Here is a 25,001-nt window from a genome sequence, read left to right on the forward strand (position 1 = left end):
ATCTTGTCAGAACAATCATTGCAAGTGGTCTTCTCTCACCTTCCATGTGTTTGCAATTCCATAGAATCTGAGTGCTAGGCAAGCACCGGAAATTCTAATTAATTCAAGCGCTCGGCAAAACTTCCAAATATTGTATGAACAATCATAGGGAGATCTTGCATTCTAAGTCCTCATGATTCCAAAGAATCGAGGTGCTCAGCGAGACTTCCAAATTTTGTAAGAATGATCATTGGGAGCAGTCTTCTCTCGACTTCCAAAGACACTGACAAGAAACATGCACAGAACAAGGCTTAGATGCTTAGATGCTGGATCAAGAGAGCAACTTCTATAGATTGCACATTCAAGTCTCCCAAAAATTTGAGACCCCACTGAAGAATGTGAATTGGATCTTGCCCATGGGGGGGAAGAGCCACAAAGAGAATCACTGCCTCCTTGGAGAAAGGCACTCCCTTAGAAGTTCTGTAGAACTTTCAAAGGGAACCTCCACCCCATTTCTCCAGGTGTTTGAATCCTCAGAATCAAGACACCAGGTGGGAACCTGCCAAGCAATGGCGAGCACTCAAGGAGTGGTAGCGGTAGTGCTGGCAGGAAGAGACAAAACACGTAAGTGTTTCATCTTTCCCTTGCCCTTTGCCTGAACTGGGACAGTGAGAGGTCTCTTTGTCAGCAGCTTGGATGCTGGAATGCTTAGAAATGAGAGCACTTGGAGCAACTCTAACAAATGGGCCCAACCAACAGCCCCCTGTCTAGAGGTGAAAAACTCTCGACTGGTGAAGAGAATGCAAACTGAAGCTGCGCTCCTACTGCTCCCAAAATGTAAATCCCAGGGGCATGCAAATCGATTCCCAAACCCTAAGGTTGGGAAGAGCCAACAAGAGTTCCCACTGCTTCCTCAGGAGGAGGCAGTGAGACAGCCCCTTACAAATCCTGCAGGAGTATTTCTTGAGGGGGAGGGGGGGGCAGCCTTCCTCTTCTTTGGCCGTAAGGGGCAGATCCGGTTTCCTGGAACCTCCTTGAGCCTCAGAAATAGAAGGGAAGGGCAGTGGAGGATGACGTTTCTTCCACAAAATTTCTTCTATAAGATGGTGCTTAGGAATCATCAACAGCAGTGGCAGGAGTTACAGGGCAGCTGGGGGCCAGAGGCACAGAAGAAACTGCTCAGTGACTGGTCGCCAGGGCAACAGTACCAATCTGACAGAATAGGCTCGCAGGGGTGGAAAACTGCCATAATACATAAGGCCACTGTTTGCCAGCATAGGCAGTGTCAACAAGTGCGTATATACAACCAATCTACTGCTTGAGTCGTACAACTGCTCACTGTCAATCTGAAGAAAAAGAATAGAAAATTCATGAAATAAGACTTCTCTCATTCCAAAGGCCTACTGCCCCCCCAAGTGCCGAGAGGAGGCCCCGGCCCCGGAAAATAAGGCACTCAATCTCCAACACACACACACACACACACACCTCTCCTCCTTGCCCGACAAGTAAGCGAAGAGGGTAACGGAGATATCTCTCTCAAAGGAAAAAATGCTATAAGGAAAGAATACTGGGAGAGAAAAACTGAGCATGAATGCTCAGAAGTTTTCCTCCCAACAAACTTCAGACAGTGCAAGCTTCAAGAGAAATACCTAAAAAAACAAAATAATAATAATAATAATAAAAATATATTTTTTTTTTAAATCCAAACAAATATACTGTCCTACCCTTAGTCAAAGGGTGTGTGGATGTGATAAGGGTGAATGTTACACTGTTGGCCGCCAACCCCAAGATAAACACGCTTGGGGAAGGCAGCCTGCAAGGCTTACACAAATATCAAACACAGTAATATTAAATATATATAAAAACAATAAAAGAAAGGATCCCACCAGGAAAAGCGAGCTTAACAACAGACGGGCAAGAGCTCATGAAAACATGTACGTATAAGTATAAATATTTTCTGAACAGATATTCTGCTGCTCTCTGTATAAGCACTGTAATATTGTATGTGTAACTCTCCACCCAGTCACCAGCTGCTCTGCTACACTAAAATTAATATGGCGTCCTATTGACACCGCTAAACGATGCTCTATGGATTGCTCTACTGTAATAAACGAATATCTAGCATATACGCCCAGACTGACAAAAGAGTTAACTTTTGTGTGAACACTTGCAGGGCAGCTGAAAGTTTGCAACATGCCAACCTGTCCTGTCTCCAAGGGGTATTCATCAAAAAGCAAGTGCGCCTTCGTTTGAATGGTCAAGAGGCTGAGTGGCATATGCTTTTGTATCTGGTCCTCCATCCACAAGCCCAGTAATTGCTCCATTTCCTCCAAAGGCCCTGACCTTTTCCTTGTTATAAGCATCAAATGAATTGAAGCAAATTCCTTTACAGTGTCCATTATCTGTTTCTTGTCCTTAATGATGGTGGATACTGTAAACTGCAATAGATGCTGTAAACTGCAATAGATGACTGCCTCTCCCATGGCATGCCTCTTCTTCATCACACCACCAACAGGAGACTCACTTTATCTTTACTCAAAAGAATCCAAAATAGTAAACATATAAAATATTCAATAAATATGAAAACCCAAACTTACCCTAATTTGGTTCGCATATTACCAGGTTCACGAACAGATTTTTCAAGGATTCTTTTCTGTTCAATAAATCGAAATATTGCGTTGTGTTTAAATATACGTCTTAAATTACCATATTTTGTGAACGTATCAACCCATTATTTAACCAGGAATAGTTATACTTATTACTAACCTTTAAAACATTGTGTAATTTCCTATACCACGATCCGAAGAATAGCCTTATTCATTTACAAATGCCTATCAGTAACAATATCTATCGTGCATGCATGCCCTTCAATATTATCACCTAAAACACTTATAAATTCTTAGACTTAGCTGTAATCCATGATGATATTATTTCTCTGAAGTTGTGCTGATTCCTTTACCCCCCTCGCATGTTGAGCTACCGTAAGGCGACGTTGACCTTCACACTTTAACAACTGAACCGGTACTGCCGGACTCTTGACTCAAATCAGTCGGAGACGACTGACAATCCACGCATGCGCGATCCGCATTCACCAACGACAATACTTAACTACTTGTTAAAGATTACTATAGAGTTAAACCACCATTAAATGTATTTAACCCTTCAAAATACTTAATATAAAGAAATATTACACTAGCACTAACAATTCCACACAATATATATATTTTCTCACTACGCATCTTGCACTGCATAATGTTTACAATATTTCCCTTACAAACTAAAGATAAATGATTATTTACTGGTCTTTATAAATACCCTATCGTGATTCCATCTCGAGTCACGATACACTCCCAGCAAACAAAAGCAATATTTACAGTTATAATTGTCCTGCTTGAATAAGGGCTCTTCTGGCCTCAGTAGCCGCCTATGCGTTTTCCCTGTTCGGTTACGGGTCGGGTGCTTTTGTTATCAGTTTTCTCAGATATGACAACATCAGTCTCTTGCCATAATTCTAAAGGATATAGCTTGACAAAACAGGTCTTATCACTTGACCTTGTGGGGTTTTTAAAGTAACCACGCGCAAGACATCATCTGGTCCCACATGTAATTTGACAATTTGACCGAGCTTCCAACGACTTCTTGGTCCTTCATCGTGTATCAACACAACATCTCCCATTTTGGGCCAAGATTCGTGTCTGATTCCCACCCGATGAGTTTCTCAGAGAGAAGTTAAATATTCTCTCTCCCACCTTTTCCACAGGTCATCACATGTTTTTGTAATATACAAAAATCACTTTCCAACATCCTTATTTTCTCCATACAGAGGGTCCTTAGCTTCATCTTTCCAATCTATGACTTCCCTAGGGAAAGATCTCAATCTACGTCCTTAAAATCAAATGATTGGGCGTCAGAATATCCAACTGATCTAATTCTCCCGGTGTATAACTTAAGGGTCTGTCATTAATAGTAATTGCTTCAAGTTCAGTCACAACACAGGAAAGTTCACCAAAACTGAGAAAGGCCTGACCTATTACCTTTTTCAGACATGTTTTCAGAAGACCAATCAATCTTTCCCATATAGCTCCAAACCAGGGTGCTCTGGCTGGTATGAACTCCATTACATTCTATAGCATTTAGTGTTCTTGCACTAAGGAACTTTCTGCCATGCTTTTCAAATAATCTGAAGCCGATACAAAGGTAGTAGCATTGTCACTTAGCATTAAAGAAGGAAATCCCCGACGGCTACAAAACTTTCGGAACACCATAAGAAATGAATCGCAGGACAGATCTTTTACTAATTCGATATGAATTCCTCTAGTAACTGGACAAGTAAACAACACAATATAAGCTTTTTCAGAATTTTGATGTTTCTCCTTGGTCAACAACGCTCCTGTATAATCTACCCCTGTAACGCTAAAGGGTTGTTTTCTCTGCACCCAAAATTCTGGCAATGGTGGAGCAATATTCACACGGTAGGGTCTCCCCTGTGTTTTTTCTTACAAATTATACAATGATGTATTACACTTTTGGCTAATTGGCGAAGCTGTGGGACCCAATATTCCTGTCTCACACTTGCTACAGTTGCATTTACTCCCATGTGAGCTGTAAACAGTGATGCTCCCTTACTATCAATTTTGTGAGAAAACAACCTTTTGGCAGTAAGATTGGGAATTTTGTATTTCTGCCACCTGTGCGACATGTTCCAATCTTCCTCTGCATTCTCATAATACCTTCTTCCAAGAAGAGATTCAATTGTACTAATAAGGTCAATTTTGAAACTTTATCCCCCTTTTCCAAAACTTTATATTCTTTTGGAAAGTATTCCTTTTGTAATAGGAATAATCATTTTATTTTTAGCCTTGTTGAAGTTCTTCCAGTGTTAAACTTCCAGTTTTTACTAGGCAGTTGTTGATTTACAATTGTCAATAAATCGTATTATCCAAGCTATAGTTCTACAAAATTTATCCTCTCTACTAAATCCTTTCCCAGTTCAGCAAGATGGATTTTTTGTTTTCCACTGTTCCCTACAAGATGGACCTGAATAACTTCATCCTGTGATTGTGTTTCTTTCACCCATGTCCTGTCAATAGGATAGGTGTGGTTTTCTGATTTTAACCACAGGGTAGGTCCCCTCCCACCAAAATGGAGTTTATTTCTTACTTCTTCTGTCCTTTTTCCTCTAGTAATCCAATCACTAGGGTTTTCTGAAGATGGAACGTAAGAAAAGACAATCCCTGTAGTTATAGAGTTAATTTCCACTACTCTATTTTTCACAAATACTGGCAAATTATTCTTTGTCACTAACCATCCCAGGGCAACTTTACTATCAGACCAAATTATTATTTTCTCAAATTTATTTTCTTCAAAAGTTTCAACTATAAATTTACACAATCTTGCACCTAACAAACAAAGCCATTAATTCCAATTTAGGTACAGTCAAACTCTTTAATGGGGTGCTACTCTAACCCTTTGCCATAATCAGAGACGAAGTTTTACCACTTGCTTGATAGGCCACACAACCATAAGCTGTTATGCTAGCATCACAGAAAATGTGGAGGTAATCCGCTTTCTCCAGATTAGTGCTTCTGGGGAGAAATAATGAGACTTTTTCTCTAAAGTCTTTGGACAACTCATTCCACTGTTCTAATAAAGGAACTGAACAATAATTCATCCCATTTCAACTGTTGTTTCCACAAATTCCTGTAAGAATACTCTAGCTCGTATTCGTAATAGGGATAAGCACTCCTAAAGGATCATAAATTTGGGCAATTGCACTTAGAATTTCACGTTTTGTTTGACCGGTCTTAAGATGATTAGGTGTTATTGTTAATTTATCATTAGAGATGTTCTAAGTTTAGGCCTAAAACTTTATAGGTTTGTTTTTCCTGATCTTATACGATAAGCATCGCCGGACAGTATTCAAAAGATCACTATTACTAGTCCATTCCCTTAAATACAAGTGCGCCTGAGCAAAGATTTTGTTTGCACCAAAAAATAAACTTATCAATTCATCTTCACTGTTGGAGGTAAATTGAAGGTTGTCTACATATAATCCCCTCTTCATCATATCCACTATCTTAGTACAGCTTGAATCTTCTCTAATAGCTGCTAGATGTGATTTAATAGTGGCATTCAAAAGAAACGGAGAACATGTAGCACCGAACAACACCACTCTAAACCTATATATGATTAATTCGCTATTTGGATCCATTGGGTCTTGTAACCATAAAAACCGTGTGTAATCGCGGTCTTCTTCTCTTAATTGCACCATAAGAAATGCTTTTTCTATATCACTAATACAAGCATAGTTGTTAGTCCTGAACTGCAATAAGACTTTGAGCAAATCTGTTGTAATATGTGGTCCAGTCCACAGACAGTCGTTAAGGCTCAATCCATTTTTGCCTTGTCTCCAAGAACAGTCGAACACTATTCTAATTGGAGTGGTGACACTATCTTTGTTCCGTTACACCATGATGTGCTAGATAGTGACAATTTTCAACCGAATTATTTTTTATCTACCCTTTCATGAAACCCCCTATCCTCCTGATCCTTCAGGATTTTTTGATAGTGGTTCAGGTAGGCTTCATCTTTCTGAAATTTTGCACATTGTTGTTTAACCCGGCCCAACGCCATGCCAAAGTTGGATGGGAGCCTCGGCTTATTAGACTTCCATGGTAAGGCCACAACATATTGCTTCTCCATTTCAGAATATACAATGGTATTTTCAAAGTCTTCTAGAACCTTTCTGTCATGTTCTTTCAATTCATTGCAGTCAATACCTACTTTATCTAAATTCCACAAAATATCCAAATCATTCTTTACATCATCAAATTTATGAGTAGCTTCAATTACTTCCTCTTTAGTTGCTAGCTTTAACACAGTTACTTGGGTTTCCTGTACTGGGGGAGCATTACAGGACCCTGTTACAACATATCCAAATATGGTAGGTAACAATATCAATTTTCCAACCTTTCTAAATCCGGGGTGTAAAATGTTATAGACATTATCAACACCTACCAATATATCAATGGGTGCTTGCTTGTCCACAGGTAGATCGAAATCTTTGTCCGCTAGACCAATCTTGGTTTTACACAACGTTTTCAAATTTCGTTTAACATTGAATTTCTTAGCATACTCTGGTAATTCATCTACCACAATACAATCCATAATAATCAATCTACCTCCCCCCCTTTTTTTTTATAAGGAATAGAAACACTCACCGTTTCATATTCGTTCACAGGTTTTGCTTGTCAAATAACCCCTTAAGGCAATTTTCTCCGTGCCTTTAGATCTATACTGTAGATCCTGAAGTGCTGACCTTCTAATAAAGGTTCGTTCTGCACATGTGTCTAACAATCCCCTAAGGACGTACCAAATGTCTTCCTTTGCCCTTTAACACAATTGTGGCTGTTGGTAAAAATAGACTTCAGTTTGGATTTTTTGACCCTGATCACTTACGGAAAGTGTTCCAAGTTTGCACACCATTATTAGATTTATTTGCTGATTTAATTGGTTGATTTACTTTGCTGGTTTTATTTGGTTCGCTGGTTTGTTGTTTATCACACAATACACGATGATGTTTTAATCTACATCCGTTTCCACAAATTTGCTTTTCACAATCTACACTAAAGTGCTTATTTGACGCACACACAAAAACAATCGTTTAAAAACCCGAGACGACTCAATTTCTTATCCCTACTGGCATAGGTTTTACCACTGTGTCCACCAGTGTTCACCTTCACAGCAATTCACATTTTCTTGTTTGTTGAGAACTAAATTTATTAACAGTTCCTTTACTCTTAGGTCTAACCGATTGTGATTGATTCACTGTGAATGTAGATACTGTTGATAAAGTTCCAGGTTTATTTACATCCGTTGAGGCGAAAGAGCCTAGATTGTGAATTTCTTCCTCTATTATAATTTTTTTAAATGTGTTCAAACCCACCAGCCAATCATCTCCACATCTGCGTTTCACAATTTCACTTACACTCTTAGGCAACTACCATATAGCAAAATGGTGTAAAGCTCGTTCAACTCCAAGTTTTCACTCTCCAAAGATCTTATAGAGCATTCAAAATTTGCTCTGAATGTTTGTAATGATTCTGAATTAGCAGATGGAGGCTCAATTTCTAGCAATCTTCTTACCAGAACTCGTTTAATTTCATCCTTTTTCCCATAAGTGGCTTGGAGAAGAGATATAGCTTGTGAATAGTTCGCAGCTTCCAACTTAAATCCTGAAATCAATTTTAGAGCATCTCCTGTGAGTAAACTTTGCAGATATGAAAATTTCTGAATCGGCTCTAAGTCCACTCGCTGGTGTACCAACACATTGTACAATTCCCAGAAGAAATTCCACTCCAACACATCTCCATTGTAATGTGGGAGATCCAATTTTGGCAATCTAACATTAGTCTTCGGTGTGGTCGGAGGATTTCCAGGAGAACCGCTTCCTGACATCGCTGTGATGGCATTGATCAACTTATACCAATGTTCTCCAATTACTACTTCATATTCTGCTTGTTCTTCCACCTCATTCATTCGATCTTCTTCAGTGGTTAAAGCCAATATCTTTTCATTCAGGTCTTGCACAATCTTCATTTGTTTTATGAATAAATCCTTGATTGAAGACAATGTATTGACATTACCTGCGGCAATAGCAGAGTCTATCTTATTTATCCATTTGGTGATCACACCCTTGTAACCCCCTCGTGACCTCACCAAAGCTTCTCTTTCTGCCATTTTTCCAATGATAATTATCAAACCAGCTAAAACCAACAAAAATTTCCAGACTTTCAACAATTTCATCCAACAACTGTTTATACAAAATATACGATTTACAAATATTCAACAATTTCAGCAAATTTTAATTTAATATATATATAACCACCCCATTAAATGCAATTAATCAACACACTTCAAGAGAAATTCACTTCAGAACTTATCACAATAATTATATACAGCTTATAATTAATGCAATGCAAGATGCGTAGTCCCTCATCCCCACCCCACTTGGTCCACTTGTGTTATTACCATTCTCCTGAATCAGCATCACTGCTGACTCTTTCATATATCTTTTTTGCTAGTGTTTCAGAGGCTTCTTGAGTTAAATGAACTCCATCATTGCCTAGATCCTCTTCAGTAAGACTATTACCAATGATATAATAACTGATTGACTTACGTAACCTTTGGTTCAACCTATTTCGACCTTTTCGATATTCATCATAGGTTACATATCTCAGGGTTGTGCGGGGTTCTACAGTGACGATATAGACTATCTTGACTCCATCCACATTGGAGATATCATTTGCTAGTTCTATGATATTATTTCTAATATCACTTGTTGATTCAGTATCTTCACTATCTAGATCATTACTTCCTATAAAAAGCACAACTGCCTCTGCTTCACTCCCCATTACTTCTTCAGATGAGATATCATAACAAGTAGCACCACCTTTTGAGCGTGTTATAAAATGAAGGTTTTCCTCTTCTTCATTTATTTCATCAAAGGCATTTTCCATTTTCCTTACCTGAGAATGTCCTAGGATCAGCACTATGCGTTTTTTTGTTTCTTCACTTTCATTATCTGATATGTCAGACATTCCTACGTCTGATGTTTCTATGTCCAACATTGTTAATAATTCACCAAACAAACTGTTCACAAATGGAGAGAAAAATAGACCAAGCAAGGGTGTAGGAAGGAACTACCTTATAATTACTTAATGCATTATGTTCATTATTTTCAACAGCACAACTAGATTAAATTCCCATAGAATTTTCGTTTAAATAAACTTCAACTTAGCTGCTCGGTCATTAACAAGATGGCCGCCAGTGCGACTACGTTATTCTTAATTAATGCCGAGACTAGCTTAACCCAACAATGAATGCCCGATCATTGACAAAATGGTCGCAAGTGCAACAACAATATTATCAATGTCGACGCAAACTCACAACTCTTAAATTTCACTTTCAACTATTAACGAATTACCAAAATTCAACAACTTTCCAAAATTATTATTTCAATAAAAATCACAACTAATGAAAATCAATTTTCATACTTTAATGTTCTCAATTAGTGGCAACGATTAACACTGATCAATTCAAAATGTACAACGCATATATGATTTTCAATCACTTAAAAGTTCATTTTTTCCACAAATTTCGACCTTTCGTCGTTGTAAATGGTTTAACCCCTTCAGCACTGGGACGTACACATGTACGTCTTTTATGGTACAGTAATAAAAGACCGGGACGTACGCGTGTACGTCTTTCATCCCTCCTCGAAAAGCAAAGCGTTTTCTTCAGCTTGGATGGTTTCCAGACACAGTATTGTGTACGAGAGGGGTGCTGAAGCTCCACCCACAATTTCATTCTAACCAATGAGCGTCCGATGGACGCAGTGACATCATTTTCATATGGGATATTAGGAGGGGTACTGGCCAACATATGCCAGTGCGCCTCAGGCTATTATCTGGGAAGGATGATGACGATTTTGGCCGTAAACCATGTAGATTTGAATTCTAAACCTTTTTCCCTTTTGATTGCAGTTATTTTATGTTTTTTTTTTCAGTATCATGTCAGATGATAGTGTTTCAGAGTCAGGGTCTGAGTACCTGCCAAATCTATCAGATGATGATTATAGTGATAATTTCTTAGAGGTTGACAGTGACAAAGAGTGTTTGGAAGACATTGAACCTCTTGTCGATGAAGGCTGGCGGTTCATAACTGATCCATCATGTGACTTGCGCCCAGACCCAGCCCCCCCCGATTCACGGTAAGGTGGTAATAGGATTCCTGCTTACACACCAGATTTCACCTGCTTACATGTTGCATTTTTTTTTCCTTTGTTGTGGTGATGTAATTGACAAATTGTGTGAATGGATGAATGCTCGGGTAGAGTAGTACTTTCATTCAACAGGAAAGCGTAAGGTGAAAGGACTTCTATGGAGGCCTGTTACTCGTGATGAGATGTGTTTTTTATAGCTTGCTGATGATAATGGGGGTGAATAAACTGCCCCATATGTATATACGTATTGGTCACGAGATGCTGTTGCTTTTATTATCATTATTATTATTATTATTATTATTATTATTATTATTATTATTATTATTATTATTATTATTACCAGTGCCATAAACATTCACTGATGTATACGCTGTTTCTGTATGAAACCTAGGAATAACTGTTTCAGTAAGAAAACTAGTACTGCTATTACCACTACTACTTTACTTTTTCTGCTACTTTATTTCTATTACTTTACTACTATTTCTACTACTTTATAACAGTTCCTACTTCTGCAATTACTTTTTCCACTAAATATTCCTATTTTTTCCGATATTCTTACTATATTTTTTGTAATTTTTTGACAATGGGGTAAAAAATATTCATTGATATCCGTACACAATGTTTTCACATAATGAATGTAAAGGAAAAATATGAATAACATAAAAAAAATTTAGAGGGCGCCAGTAATGATTGATACTCGCGGTCAACAGGGGGTCTCATGCGGTATGCAAGCATTAGCAGCAATGCAGCAGGCCAGTGGCGAAGGGGTTAATAGCCGTTAAACATTTATGAATCTAAAGAGAACGAAATTACTAATTTAAAATTCACACTCACGATTTCCTACTACGATCGATAAATACATTAATCAAATAGAGTGCAATTACAAAAGGGAACGATATCTTACTCAACAATTTTCCTCTATATGATTTACGGCAAAAAATTACGGCGTCATCGTTTTCTAAATTGCCAATACCAGCCTAGCCATAACAACCCGACGCAACGAACACTTTCTCACGCAGCGCAATACTCGTAATACACCTATTAGCCTATAAACACCAATATCAAAGTTAAAATATATGCGTTATCAATCAGTTACCAATTATCAATCATCACCCACAAAAATAATCAATCCTGGTCACGGCACCATTTATATCTTTACTCAAAAGAATCCAAAATAGTAACATATAAAATAGTTCCAATAAATTATGAAACCCAAACTTACCCTAATTTGGGTTCGCATATTACCAGGTTCACGAACAGATTTTTCAAGGATTCTTTTCTGTTCAATAAATCGAAATATTGCGTTGTGTTTAAATATACGTCTTAAATTACCATATTTTGTGAACGTATCAACCCATTATTTAACCAGGAATAGTTATACTTATTACTAACCTTTAAAACATTGTGTAATTTCCTATACCACGATCCGAAGAATAGCCTTATTCATTTACAAATGCCTATCAGTAACAATATCTATCGTGCATGCATGCCCTTCAATATTATCACCTAAAACACTTATAAATTCTTAGACTTAGCTGTAATCCATGATGATATTATTTCTCTGAAGTTGTGCTGATTCCTTTACCCCCCTCGCATGTTGAGCTACCGTAAGGCGACGTTGACCTTCACACTTTAACAACTGAACCGGTACTGCCGGACTCTTGACTCAAATCAGTCGGAGACGACTGACAATCCACGCATGCGCGATCCGCATTCACCAACGACAATACTTAACTACTTGTTAAAGATTACTATAGAGTTAAACCACCATTAAATGTATTTAACCCTTCAAAATACTTAATATAAAGAAATATTACACTAGCACTAACAATTCCACACAATATATATATAATTTTCTACTACGCATCTTGCACTGCATAATGTTTACAATATTTCCCTTACAAACTAAAGATAAATGATTATTTACTGGTCTTTATAAATACCCTATCGTGATTCCATCTCGAGTCACGATACACTTGGGTGTTTGGAAGACATGCTGTTCTGACACAAATCTGCATTTCAAAAGTTTAAAATGGACAGAAATCACACACTAACACATCTTTACTCTGTAGACAATGAGCATGAGAAAGGGATTGGTCAGGGAGAGGGATTCGCATATCTTAGCCTCTCGGGGCAATGTTTCTTACTGTATTGGTATTATCTGCATAACTTCGAAAATATTGTAACTGGCATCGCTATCATAACTTGAAACATTGTAACTCAAGGACTAACTGTATGTCGAATGAGCTGGCAAGACATTGCTTACAAAGGAGGTTATTTAGAGGTGATTTCCGTCATCTGGGATTTTCTGTGGTCTGGCAGTGGCCTGGCCCTAAGGAAACTAAAGAGGTCAGACTGCATAACTGGTGCAGGCACTGCCTGGCATAGCCTCTGAAAAGGCAGAGCACCACAAACAACTGGCACAGCCTCCGTAGTGGCAGGAGTGCCAGAAATCACGGGCACAGCCTCTGAAGAGGCATGAGTTCCAGAAACTACTAGTGCAGCCTCCAAAGAGGCATGAGTACATGTCACCACTGATCTTATTTTTATATTACCAAAGGAAACACTTCTTCAGTTATTAGCAATACTCGAAGAGGATACTCCTGGTCTAACATATTGGCTTAACACTTTCTGTACATAGTATTTCCTTTTTCTTGATGTACACATCATAATTTTGTGAAGATGATGGATGATTATCTCCATGCTGTATACATTTTGCTTCTTTAAAACATACACCATGTTCTGCTTCACTACACTTGACACATGTGGAAGGCTTGCCTTGTAGCTTCTAAACAATAAAAAATCTCCTTGGTCTTGGGATATGTTGCTTAAACTTAAGATGTAATCATGCTACTTTTATTACATTAGGTAAGTGGGTAGAACTGACTGTAATTAAATATGGAAGTGGAACTAAGGCGCCATTGATCATCTCCTTCATTCTTTCAATTCAAATCACACCTATATCTTTTAATTCTTCTACAAGTTTCTTTTTTGAGTACTTCATCAGTTGGAGTGCAAATATCATTCCCTTCTAGTAGCTGTATCTAATCACACTATCTCTGTACGCATTAAAAATGTCAAAATTAGAATATTCCAGATTAAAGGTTAAGTATCACTGGTCTTATTCACAACCATTTCTTTCAATTTCCCTTTGCTCTGTGCTGGAGCATATGATTCCAATGTAATTACACTAGAAGGTTTCCTAGCCATGTCAAAACACAGATTGTCAGAGGAGACAGCAGAGGTCGTCATCTGTGCCAATAAGGTATCATCAAAGGGTTCTTTATTGTTACTACTTTTATAAAGATCAAAGAGACAAGAGAAAAATAAATAAACTTGACAATCTATAAGATGTCATCAGCCTTTCATGGAGTTCATTCTTCCACCAATGGCACTACTAAGAACAGACTACCAAATGTCAGCCCACGATCCTTCCCCCACAGGGGATGGCACAACATAATTAGGGTGGCCCAAGTGTAAGCCAAACCTGCTTTGAGGGACTGAGAGCATTACAAGAATACAGTCATCCCCACCCTAATCATATTATGAGCAAACCGGACAGAATGCCGAGAGTCCTATCCTTAGATCCAGACCAACCCTGGAATCCATGGCCCAGGTCTGCAGAGTAGTTTCACCATTGAGTTATCAATGTGATATCTCTCGGGTCAAAACATTATCGAGTAGTATAAACCTATCAAAGCTATGATACTTTCCTATTTATCAGGTCCAACAAATTTTACCAAAGTACAGAATGCTACAAAAATTTAACCAAATTAATATGTAATGATATGATACACATGACTCTTGGACTTTAACCCAGGAACCAATTCTATGGATTCAAGAGCTACCTCACTACTATCAAGGCAGCCCCAATTTGAGGGGGCCCTGTTACCAAACTTCGATGACAGAATCAACATTTACTGAATGCATATTTATACCAAAGATAGTTTGTATTCTCCAAGGAACAACTATCATTAATGATAATAATTAAAACTACAGTTATAAAGTAAATAACCACAATGATGACATGATCGTAGGGAACTTTAAGCGTAATTGTTTCTTATGAGTTAATATCTGAATATTTGAAAGAGAAAACCAGACAGAATTTAAAAATTACATAACACTAAAAACAAAAACAATATTCATAGCTCAGCAAAGTGACCTCATGATAACTGCCACTTTACACAAACTGGAATGAAGTGTATTAACTTTAAATTAACATCTGACTTAGTACCCTACATACATACGATATAAGATAGAAATATTACATTAGTATTTCATCAAAACATTATGTCTGTACATACTCATACCAATAAAAAGCTGCAGTACTCAGGCAAACGAGTAATTACAGTGGCTGGTACAGCGGCAAAAGGAACTTACGGCATACATAGCCTGGGAAGGATATCATTAAATAAAATTATTTAAAAGAATTTGGAAATATTATACACAATCCCCATTGGTATAATAAAAAGAAAGGTGGGTGAAATAATAAACCAACAAGAGCAATAAAACAAGAACAAAAAATATGTGAGCCCACACAAAAGGTATTGCCTACTGTATAGTTATTATTAATAGGGGTTAGTTTTTCCAGACCTCTGAGTCTCAAGTAGACTCTTCTCGGGCTGGTTCTCAGGGATCATCCTAGAAAAAAAAAAAAAAAAAAAAAAAAAAAAAAAAAAAAAAAAAAAAAAAAAACAAAAAAAAAAAAAAAAAAAAAAAAAAAAAAAAAAAAAAATTAGACTTTATTTGAGAAACCCGTCTTATTTAAAAAATTTATGATTTTATTAATTGAAAAATCCCTGCTTTCCGCAAGAATATTTTTCATTTCCGTACTCCGCAGATAAATAGATCTTTCCTGGGTCCAATTTGGGCACTCAACAAGCAAATGCTGTACTGTCATGGGTGTTTGACATCTGTTACATTTCACTGGGTCAGCATGTGGTGTTGACATCAAGTGACCATGTGAGAATCTTGTGTGCCTTCCTACGTAGCCCTTGCTAGGATCACCCTCTTTTGCTCTTTCCTCCTGTGAGGATGTTCTCCATGCATAGACTTCAGTTTTTATATTTTAAAGTTTATTTGTCGTTGGCACCACCGAGGCCCATTCTTCTTTCCAATCCTGGTAAATTAATGTTTTAACTGATTTTACCCAGTCTGACACTGGGGCATATGAAATTGTTTGGAGGGATAGTGCAGGCTAATTTGGCAGCAGAGTCTGCATATTCATTTCCTTTTATTCCCACGTGTGCTGGGATCCAACATATCCATTGATATTCTGATTGGAGGAGTTGATGAATTTTATTTGAATTTCCTGTACTATTTGGTTTCCTGGTTTATTACTGTCTTATTGCATCTATAGCACTACGTGAGTCACTGAAAATAACAGAGACACTTGCTTTTGCCTCAGATATCATATCTAGAGCCATCTGTATGGCTGTGACTTCAGCAGTAAATACTGATGAATATTGAAGGTAGGCTTTTTTTACTTAACATATTTTTCGAATATGCAGATGCTCCTACTCCAACATTATTTTTGGAGCCGTCTGTATATATCATAAATTTGTTGCCTTTTCTTCTAATTGTGCTCCAAAGCATGTTGGCGGTACATTTCGTACTTGTCATTTGTTTCTTGAGTAGGTAAGACAGGGAGGTACATATCTTTACTCTATTTAAAATCCATGGTGGGTGGCAATTCCATTGGTGGGTGAAAAATTGGATTCATATTATGTATGTTCATTATGTATCTAGCTCTTTTTGGGAAGAGCTAGTACTATTAACTGCTGTTACTTGATTACAGTTTTGGAAGCAGTAAGTTGCAGGAGACGATCCCGCTTGTAATGAAAGACCTCTTTGTATTGTTATTAAATTACGGTGATGTTTTAAGGGCCAAAACACCTGCCTCCACCAAAAGTGAGTTTGTTGGGGACGATCGGAAAGCTCCTGTGCACAATCGCACGCCTTCATGGTGCACTGCATCAGAGATTTTAATGCAGATCTGAGGCAGATGAATATATTGGACAGCAGTAATCTATTATGGATAAGACTGTTGCCTTATATATATAATAAAATGTCTCGCTTTGCTCCCCAATTAGTGTGTGATAACTTTTTTAATATGGCAAGGGCTTTGATGCCCTTGGCTTTAATGTATTTGATGTGCTCTTTCCAATTTAAATGTTGATCAAATATTACTCCTAGATACTTGATTTTGTACAAAATTGTATTTCAGTGTTATAAAGATGCAGTTTGATTGTTTGGTTCTTCATCCACCTTTTGTCTTTGTAGAAGACGATTGCTTTTGTTTTATCAGTTGAAAATTTAAATCCAACCTGAATTTGCCCCAACTACATATATTTGAAATGGCAGTACTGAGACTCTCTGAGCATGTCTCAATTACTACTCGTATAGTAAATGACAAAGTCATCAACATATAAACTGTTTTTTACACCACTTGGTAAATTTATAGTAATGTCATTGATTGCTAAAGCAAACAATGTACAGCTCAAGACACCTACCTTGAGGGATTCCTTCTTCCAGTTTATAGGTTTACTGAGTAGGATTTTTCTACTCTTACTTGAAAAGTTCTGTTTGTTAAGAAGTTCTAATAAATATTGGTAAGTGGCCTCTTAGTCCTTGGATGTGGAGTTTTGCATGATGTTATGTTTCCAGTTGTATCGTATGCTTTTTCTATATCAAAAAATATAGCTTACTGTTAATTTCTTTTGTTCAAAGCCTTTTTTGATATGATCTTCTAAATGTGTTAAGGGATCTAGGGTTGATCTGCCAGCTATTGAACCAGATTGTGTTGGTGTTAAAATGGATTCTTTGGTTATTACATACGTTAATCGTGCATTAACCATTTTGTTTCTAAGATTTTGCATAGGCAACTTGTTAGAGATATCGGTCTATAATTTGGATGGATTACTTGCATCCTTTCCTGGTTTGTTTATTGGAATAATTATGGCATGTTTCCATTTATCAGGAAAGACACGTTTTAGCCAGATACTATTGTAAAATTTTAAAATTTTAATATGATTTAGCTATAGGAGCTAATTTTTCTATCATTTCAAATGATATTTTATCATATCCTGGTGCAGAGGGATGACAAGAGTTGATGGCATTATCTAGTTCATCCATGTTAAAAATATAGTTATATTCCAGGTCTTCAAGAGTTTCAAAATTGAGTATTATATTTTCTTTTTGTTTTCTGATACTTTGAAAAATGTGTATCTAGGCTGGAGTAAGCACTGATGTTTTCAAAATGTTTCCCAATTAGTTTGATATTTCATAAGTATCATGGTATATTTTTCCATTTAAATGTATTGCACTTCTTGGAGGTCTTATAGTGTTCCATTGATTTCCTTATCTTTTGCCAGATATCCCTTGTGGATGTGTTTGAAGATATGTTTGAGACATATTCCTTCCATGATGCGATTTTTTCAGCTAGTACCGTTTTTTTGTTTTTTCTAAATTTGGCTGTATATTTGTTAATAGTGGTTAATGTGGTTAATTGTTATGTTGTTATAACTATTTTGTTTAATATGTTTATACTATAGGGCATTTTGTTGAGTGATTTTAAGGCGAGTTTTGAGTATGTTTAGATTGAGAACTAATAATGTTTTATTTTACTTAATGTTGTTAATGTTGGATTCCACCATGGGACAGGGGATTTTGTGGAATGTGTTTTGGTTTTTGGATACTTTTATCTGCAGCATTTATTATGAAGTTTGAGAAGGATTCACATGTAGTATTGTGATCTTCATTATGTGGGAATGGTGGTATGTTTCGTGTGTATAGGAAATATTTATCCCAGTTAGCTTTTTGGATATTATATCTTGTAGGTGGCAATATTTTGACATTACTTAAGTAGTTCAGAATGATTGGGAAATGGTCACTTGTGTATGAATCGTCTAGGACGTTCCATTCAAATTTCTCCGCTACATCATTTGAACATAATGAAATGTCAATTGAAGAAAAGGTTAGGTGTGTATTGAAAAATATGTTGGAACTCACTTCATTGAGACAATACAGGTTGTGTTTCATTATAGTATTCTCTATGTTGATTCCGGATTGTGTCAGTGGGGTTATTAATATCCCATAATGGAATTATGTGCATTAAAATCTCCTACTATAAGTAGTGGTTCCTGTATACTTTTGCTAATAAGTTCAGAAAAATCACTGAAATTTGCATTGAAATTTGGTGGTTATATAAATTACAAATAGTAATTTTACTTTATCAGGCATATACAGTTTAATTGATGTTATTTGATATGGCATAGATGGTATGTCAACAGGTTCATATGTAATGCTATTATGAACGTATATGGCTGTGCCTAATTTTCCACCGTCAGTTGGTGAATAACAGGCAATTTTATAGTGTTGGATATTTGTAGGGTTACTTCCTATATGTTGTAGACAATATGCACATTGGGTTGTGGTCTCGTATGATTCTTTGTAATTCACCCAGACGTAGTCGGGTTAAGAGACCATTTATATTCCATTGAATGATTTTATATTCCATTATTGGGAGGAATTGGTGTTAAATTCTGTAAATTGATTGCTGATTTTACTTTGTCTCGTAGTTATATGCATTTGAATTTATTTGTGGTTTTTTAATCATTGTATTTGTATGTTGGTTATTAGATTCCTGCAGTTGTTTGTTTTTCATAGTTGAATATTAATAAGTCTATTTTGATTTTATAATTTCCTTTTTGTATTTTAAGGATTCAGAACATAATTCGTTCTCATGTTGGGTGTGTTAAAGGGCACCTCCTTAATTTGGTAAAATTGTCAATACAATTTCGTACTGTGTCCTCTGTCTTGGTAGTTAGTTGGTTATATGTACTTACAAAGCATTCATTACAACCACAAGATGAAGCATGTTTGGTAATGTTAATTATTGGTTCAGAAGTTTTTGGTCTAGCTTTAGAAATTTCTGGTTTTGTAATTCTATTGTTCCTTTTCTGTAGTGATAAGGACTGTTGGTTTGAGGGGTTATTTGTTTGTGTTTGTTAATGGGATATTTCGGTCTTGTGGATGGTTGGGGGGTGATAGTTATATTTTGGTTTGGTTTAATGGTATGATTTTCATTAGTAGTATTTGATGGAAATTGTAAAGAGTGATCTTTACTGTCCAGATGTTGGCTGTTTGATTGAGATTGAGGGTAATTGTGTATTTCCACTTGTGATGAGGTTAGTTTAATATCTTTTTAAAATGTTCTCCTGGTGTATTGGAGTCTCTCTGGATTGATTGTAATTTTCAATATTTACTTTTTTTCCCTTAGGTGGGGTTCTTTCTAGAATTCTTTTCTTTTTGCCAGTTCGATTATCATCATTATTTAATTCTTCTTCTATTGGAAGTTCTTTTCCATGGATAACTGAATCATCTATGTTAGTGGTGGTATTGGTTGTTGTAATATTTTATTTTGGGTTTCAGTATTATTGGTATGAAATCCAGTTTCCATGTTTATACTATCTTGTTTGTCATTGTGCTGTTTGATGTCTTGATTTTTAGTCACATTTGAAAAGGTGGGGGTTTTGGATGGATTGTTAACGCCTCTTACTTTTAGCTCAAGTCTGGCTTCCAGACTGACATTCCTGTCCTATTTATTAACAACTGAAGTTCTGTATTATATTGGTAAAATGGAACACTCCTTAGATTTTGCGTGATGGGCTAGTCCACAATTAATACATTTTGATTGATTACAGTTCCAATTAGTGGTATGGTCATCTGATGCCAGACTGACACATATAGCTTTATTACGGCATCTTTTTGTATGTGTGTCCATACCTTGAGCACTGTGTACATTGTAATGGTTTAGGAACAAAAGGACGAACTTCTCTATTTTTGTCCAAGAATTTTATTTTAAATGGCAAGTCTTGGCCTGTAAATTTTATTTTGGCAATGTTGATATTTTACTTTTATCTTTCCTACTTGAAATCGAGTATATTTCTAAATCGTGGATATTGTTATATCTCAATTTTAGGGAGTCTAGCAATAGTTGTTTTGGAAGGAAGCTCCGTGCTCGCTATTGGGTAGGATGACTGTACCCTGTACATAATTCAATGTTTCGTGGCTTGTAATTATTACCTTTATATTTATTTCTGTTATACTTAAAAAGGCAGTGGACTGCTTTTTATTGGTTACTTGGATAAGCCATTCATTGTCCTTGATGTGTCTGCATTCCATGTCTTGTGTTGGATATATGTTAAGTAATTTGTTTTCTAGCATCGCTGCTGAGATTTTGTTGTCAGCTTTGAGGACTAGAAATCTTGAACCAATTGTCTGGTCCCCAAAGAGGTCATCAAAAAATGTACTAATTGTGGGGATTAGTCGGTAATTTTTTGTTTCTCTTTGGTCCTTGTTTTATGTATGTTGCTTGTCTATTATGATTTTTATATTTTTCTGTATTGCTGGGAGGATTATTTGTCTCTAATTCAGAATTATTGTTCAATCATATATGGTTCCATTGTTACGATATTGGAGTTTACCAATTTATTTTTGTTTGTTTCTTATTTATTATGCACTCTATTTGGTTTTCTGGCTCTGCTGCTTTACTTGGAACAGGGTGTTCCTTTGTATCTTTTATAGTACTTTCACTGCTTGGGGCAGTACCTAGGAAATTCGGGAGTGACGGGCCAATGGTCATCAACTGTGCCGTTAGTTTTTCCATCATGGGGCCCAGGGGTACTCAAATCATTTATTTCACAGTTCATAAATTTTGAGTTTTTACAAAAAAAAAAAAAAAAAAAAAAAAAAAAAAAAAAAAAAAAAAAAAAAAAAAAAAAAAAAAAAAAAAAAAAAAAAAAAAAAAAAAAAAAACAAAAAAAAAAAAAAAAAAAATTCTTGAAAAGATATCATTGGCCCTTCGCGAAGTAAATCTTCTGCCAAAGGCACAAGTGAGAAAGGACTCCCAAATGTCCGCATCCCTACCCTACCCCAAAAGGGGATGGCATAACATGATTAGTATGGCCCAAGTGTAAGCAGAACCCGCTTGCTAGGACTAAGAGTATTATGTTAATACAATTATCCCCATCCTAATCACATATGGGCAAACTGGATAGAATGCCGAGAGTTCTATTCCTAGAACCAGGCCCCCCCTGGAATCCGTGGTCCAGCTCCACAGAATAGTTCCGCCTGAAAAACAAGGGTCCGAACATTGTCGGGTAGATGATGGATCTACCACAGTTCTCACTATTTAGCTTCGGATTTAACTCCACGTTAAGCCATGATATGTTTTCTCATTTATTTGCTTTCAAAAATTTTGGCAAAAAATGGAAAAGTCCACATAAGTTTACTCGAAAATATATATGTCATATGGGACTCTTGGGTTCGAACCTGGGAAGAGATTCCTGAGGTTCGAGAGCCCCCTCACCACGTCAAGGTGGTCCCAAAATGAGGGGGCCTACTGTATAGGCACACAGAGAATGACTCAAGACCATTAGAACCGCTTGATATTCAGGATTAGTACCTGGCAAGTTGGTGTGTCTCCTTTTCTTTGGACCATGCCTAAAACAGCAGCTGACACCAGGATTATGCAATAGTAAATACATAGGTTTTAAATCAATTACAGTAAGTGCTTTTATCATAAAATGCAAAACTATAGTTATTTTTTTGCTACGGTGCTCCCAGAAAGAAGAAACTTCAAAAGATTACGAAATGCAAATATCTATACTCAACTACATAAAAAAACAGCTGGATTGAATGCTTACCATTTTCGCCTAATTGATCAAGATTTGTGACAATCACTTCATAATTTCCCCTTTGGAAACTTGCTAGTGACTGCAGGACAACAATATTATCATAATCTGGCAGGCCTGGTAAGTCATCCTCCACACAAAATAATGTCCGATGGTTAGTAGTTGGAACAACTGGTGTATCTTGTAAATTTTGCAAAAGCACAGCAATACTATTACAGGACTCTTCATACATCTGGAAAAACATAGCTGCTATTTAAAAGTAAATGATATTTTTCCTAACTATACAAACCTGAAGTCCTTTACATTAAGAATTACTTTCAGTGAAGGCTGGAAAAAGGCTGCTAGACTTTTGAACAAGGTAGTTTGGGTGGCGGGAGTCCTGCCCACCCGGATGTACACATTCCACTTTGCTTTTAAGAGTAAAGAAGGGAATCATGCCTCTGATGAATTCATTGGAGTATAGGGACTGCGTCATCATTCATCAGACTTCCGAACTTTTTCCAAATGAAGGGAAAAAGGAGCCTCATAGGAAAAATAAGCTGGAATGATTCTGTCAATAAGGTAAATAGAAATAGTGGATTTGTTATTGCCTGGGATCCACCCATCCTTACCTTGTAAGAGGAAAGAGTGGTTGCTTCTATAATCTACAAGATAAATAGAATGGGTACTTGTTGTGACACTTACCTACATCGGAGCCAGTTCCAGCACGTAACAGCTGAATTGCCTCTCTGCCTGAAGGAAGAAGAGAAAGATCAAGGGATGGAGAAGAAGAGAGCCTGCCACCCATCATACATTCTCACATCCACAACCCCACATCTAAAGCGAGATGCAACCTTGTCTTGTTGAAGGAGCCGGATAAGCTACCCAACTTGTTGAGCAGCCAACACAGGTCCCAAGAAAAGTGTCCATGGACTTGTGGGCAATGTCCTGAAGTTAGGAGGCGAGGGTGGTCTGCCTAGACCACGCCCCTACCTTCAGAACCTGATGAACTGACAGATTCTTCCAGAGTGCGAGGGTTGGACCCATGCCCAACTTCCTGAGCTCTAATCCGAGGAGTACTGGAGTTGTCAGTGCCAGCAGCAGAGCACGCCCTTCTAATCGTCTCAAGAAGCCAGAAAGAAATCGTGTTCTTATACGTTTCTTTCTTGGACGAGCCAGCATTAACAAACAGTCATCGGCACTCAGGCTGGAGGTGTCGAGTCCTCTTCAGATAAAACCCCAGCACTCTAACAGGACAAAGTAGCATATTGTCAGCATTATTATCTACAAAGTCCTCAAGGGAGGGGATCGTAAAGGACTCAAACCTAGTGTCAGGGACCACTGGGTTTTGAGTCTTTCCTACAGAATCTAGGGCAAAATTGAGTAAAACAGATCTCCATCCCCTCGAGTGTTTAACATCAAAGGAGAGTTCCAGGACAAGCAGGAAAACGGTCTTGAGGGTCAGATCCCTGTCTGACGACTCTCACAAAGGCTCGTACGGTGAAAGAGTCAGGCTCCTCAGAACGAGAGTGACATCCCACGCATGGGGCCCAAGATCCCTGGGTGGGCAAGACCTTTTGAAGCTTCTCATCATAAGTGAAATCTCCAGAGAGGAGATATCTACTCCTTTTAGCTGAAGCACTAAACTGAGAGCAGCTCGACAGCCCTTCACTGCTGAAATGGAGAGAAGATTCTCTCAAGCGAAGGAAGACGAGGAAGTTCGTGACGTGCTGAAGAGTAGCTCCAACTGGAGAGATACCCTGTCTACGACGCCAACCACAGAAGACGGCCCACTTTCCCTGATATATTGCTGCAGAGGACTGTCTGAAGTATCCAAACATCTCTGTTGCCGCGTGGTATAAAAAGCGTCTCGCTTGCAAGAAATGGTGGATAACCTCCAGCCATGAAAAGCCAGGGACTGCACTGCCTGGTGGTCCCATTCTTCGTGTGGCTGACACAGCAGGTTGTGCTATGGGGGAAGCTCTCTCTGGGCCTGAGAGAGCAGAGATAGCTGGTCGGGATACCAAACAACTTGCAGCCAGTTGGGAACCACCAGAATCATCCTGAGTTTCAAGGTGGCAGCACCCTGCTGATCACCTTGCGAATCAGATAAAATGGAGGGAAGGCATAGATATTGAGGTTGTCTCACAGGTGCTGAAATGCATTCTCTGTAGCTGCCCATGGGTCCAGCACAGCAGAACAGATGACCTGAAGTTTTCTGTTGTGTCACGAGGTGAACAGATCTATGACTGGATGCCCCCACAGATCGGATGCCCCCATAGATCGAACAACCACTCTATGATGTCTGGGTGAAGTGAGCACTTGATCCCTATTACCTCATTCTGGTGGCTGAGCTTGTCTGCCACTACATTCTTCTTGCCTGGAATATACCTGAGTAACAGCTCTACCGAGTGAGCCACTGCCCACTCGTGCACCTACACTGTCAGCTGGTGGAGCAGATGTGATACAAGTCCCCCTTGCTTATTGACATATACCACTGCCGTGTTGTCGCTCATTAACACCACAGAGTGCCCCATCATTCTGTACTGACACTCTTGGAGTGT

The 25,001-nt window shown here is 37.7% G+C and overlaps 2 protein-coding genes across 3 annotated transcripts in view; one reads left to right on the forward strand and one right to left on the reverse strand.

Annotated features, from left to right (window-relative positions):
- Nucleotides 1-25,001, forward strand: part of LOC135219812 (uncharacterized) — a 270,228-nt gene that overhangs the window by 40,288 nt on the left and 204,939 nt on the right. The window lies entirely within an intron of this gene.
- The window catches only part of LOC135220062 (uncharacterized), an 87,128-nt gene that overhangs the window by 4,176 nt on the left and 57,951 nt on the right, over nt 1-25,001 (reverse strand). Inside the window, exon 5 of the mRNA XM_064257391.1 lies at nt 22,471-22,690. Coding sequence (XP_064113461.1) covers nt 22,471-22,690 — 220 coding nt within the window. The remainder of the gene's footprint in view (nt 1-22,470; nt 22,691-25,001) is intronic.

Source organism: Macrobrachium nipponense, chromosome 1 (genome assembly GCF_015104395.2).
Source record: "Macrobrachium nipponense isolate FS-2020 chromosome 1, ASM1510439v2, whole genome shotgun sequence".
Taxonomy (NCBI): domain Eukaryota; kingdom Metazoa; phylum Arthropoda; class Malacostraca; order Decapoda; family Palaemonidae; genus Macrobrachium; species Macrobrachium nipponense.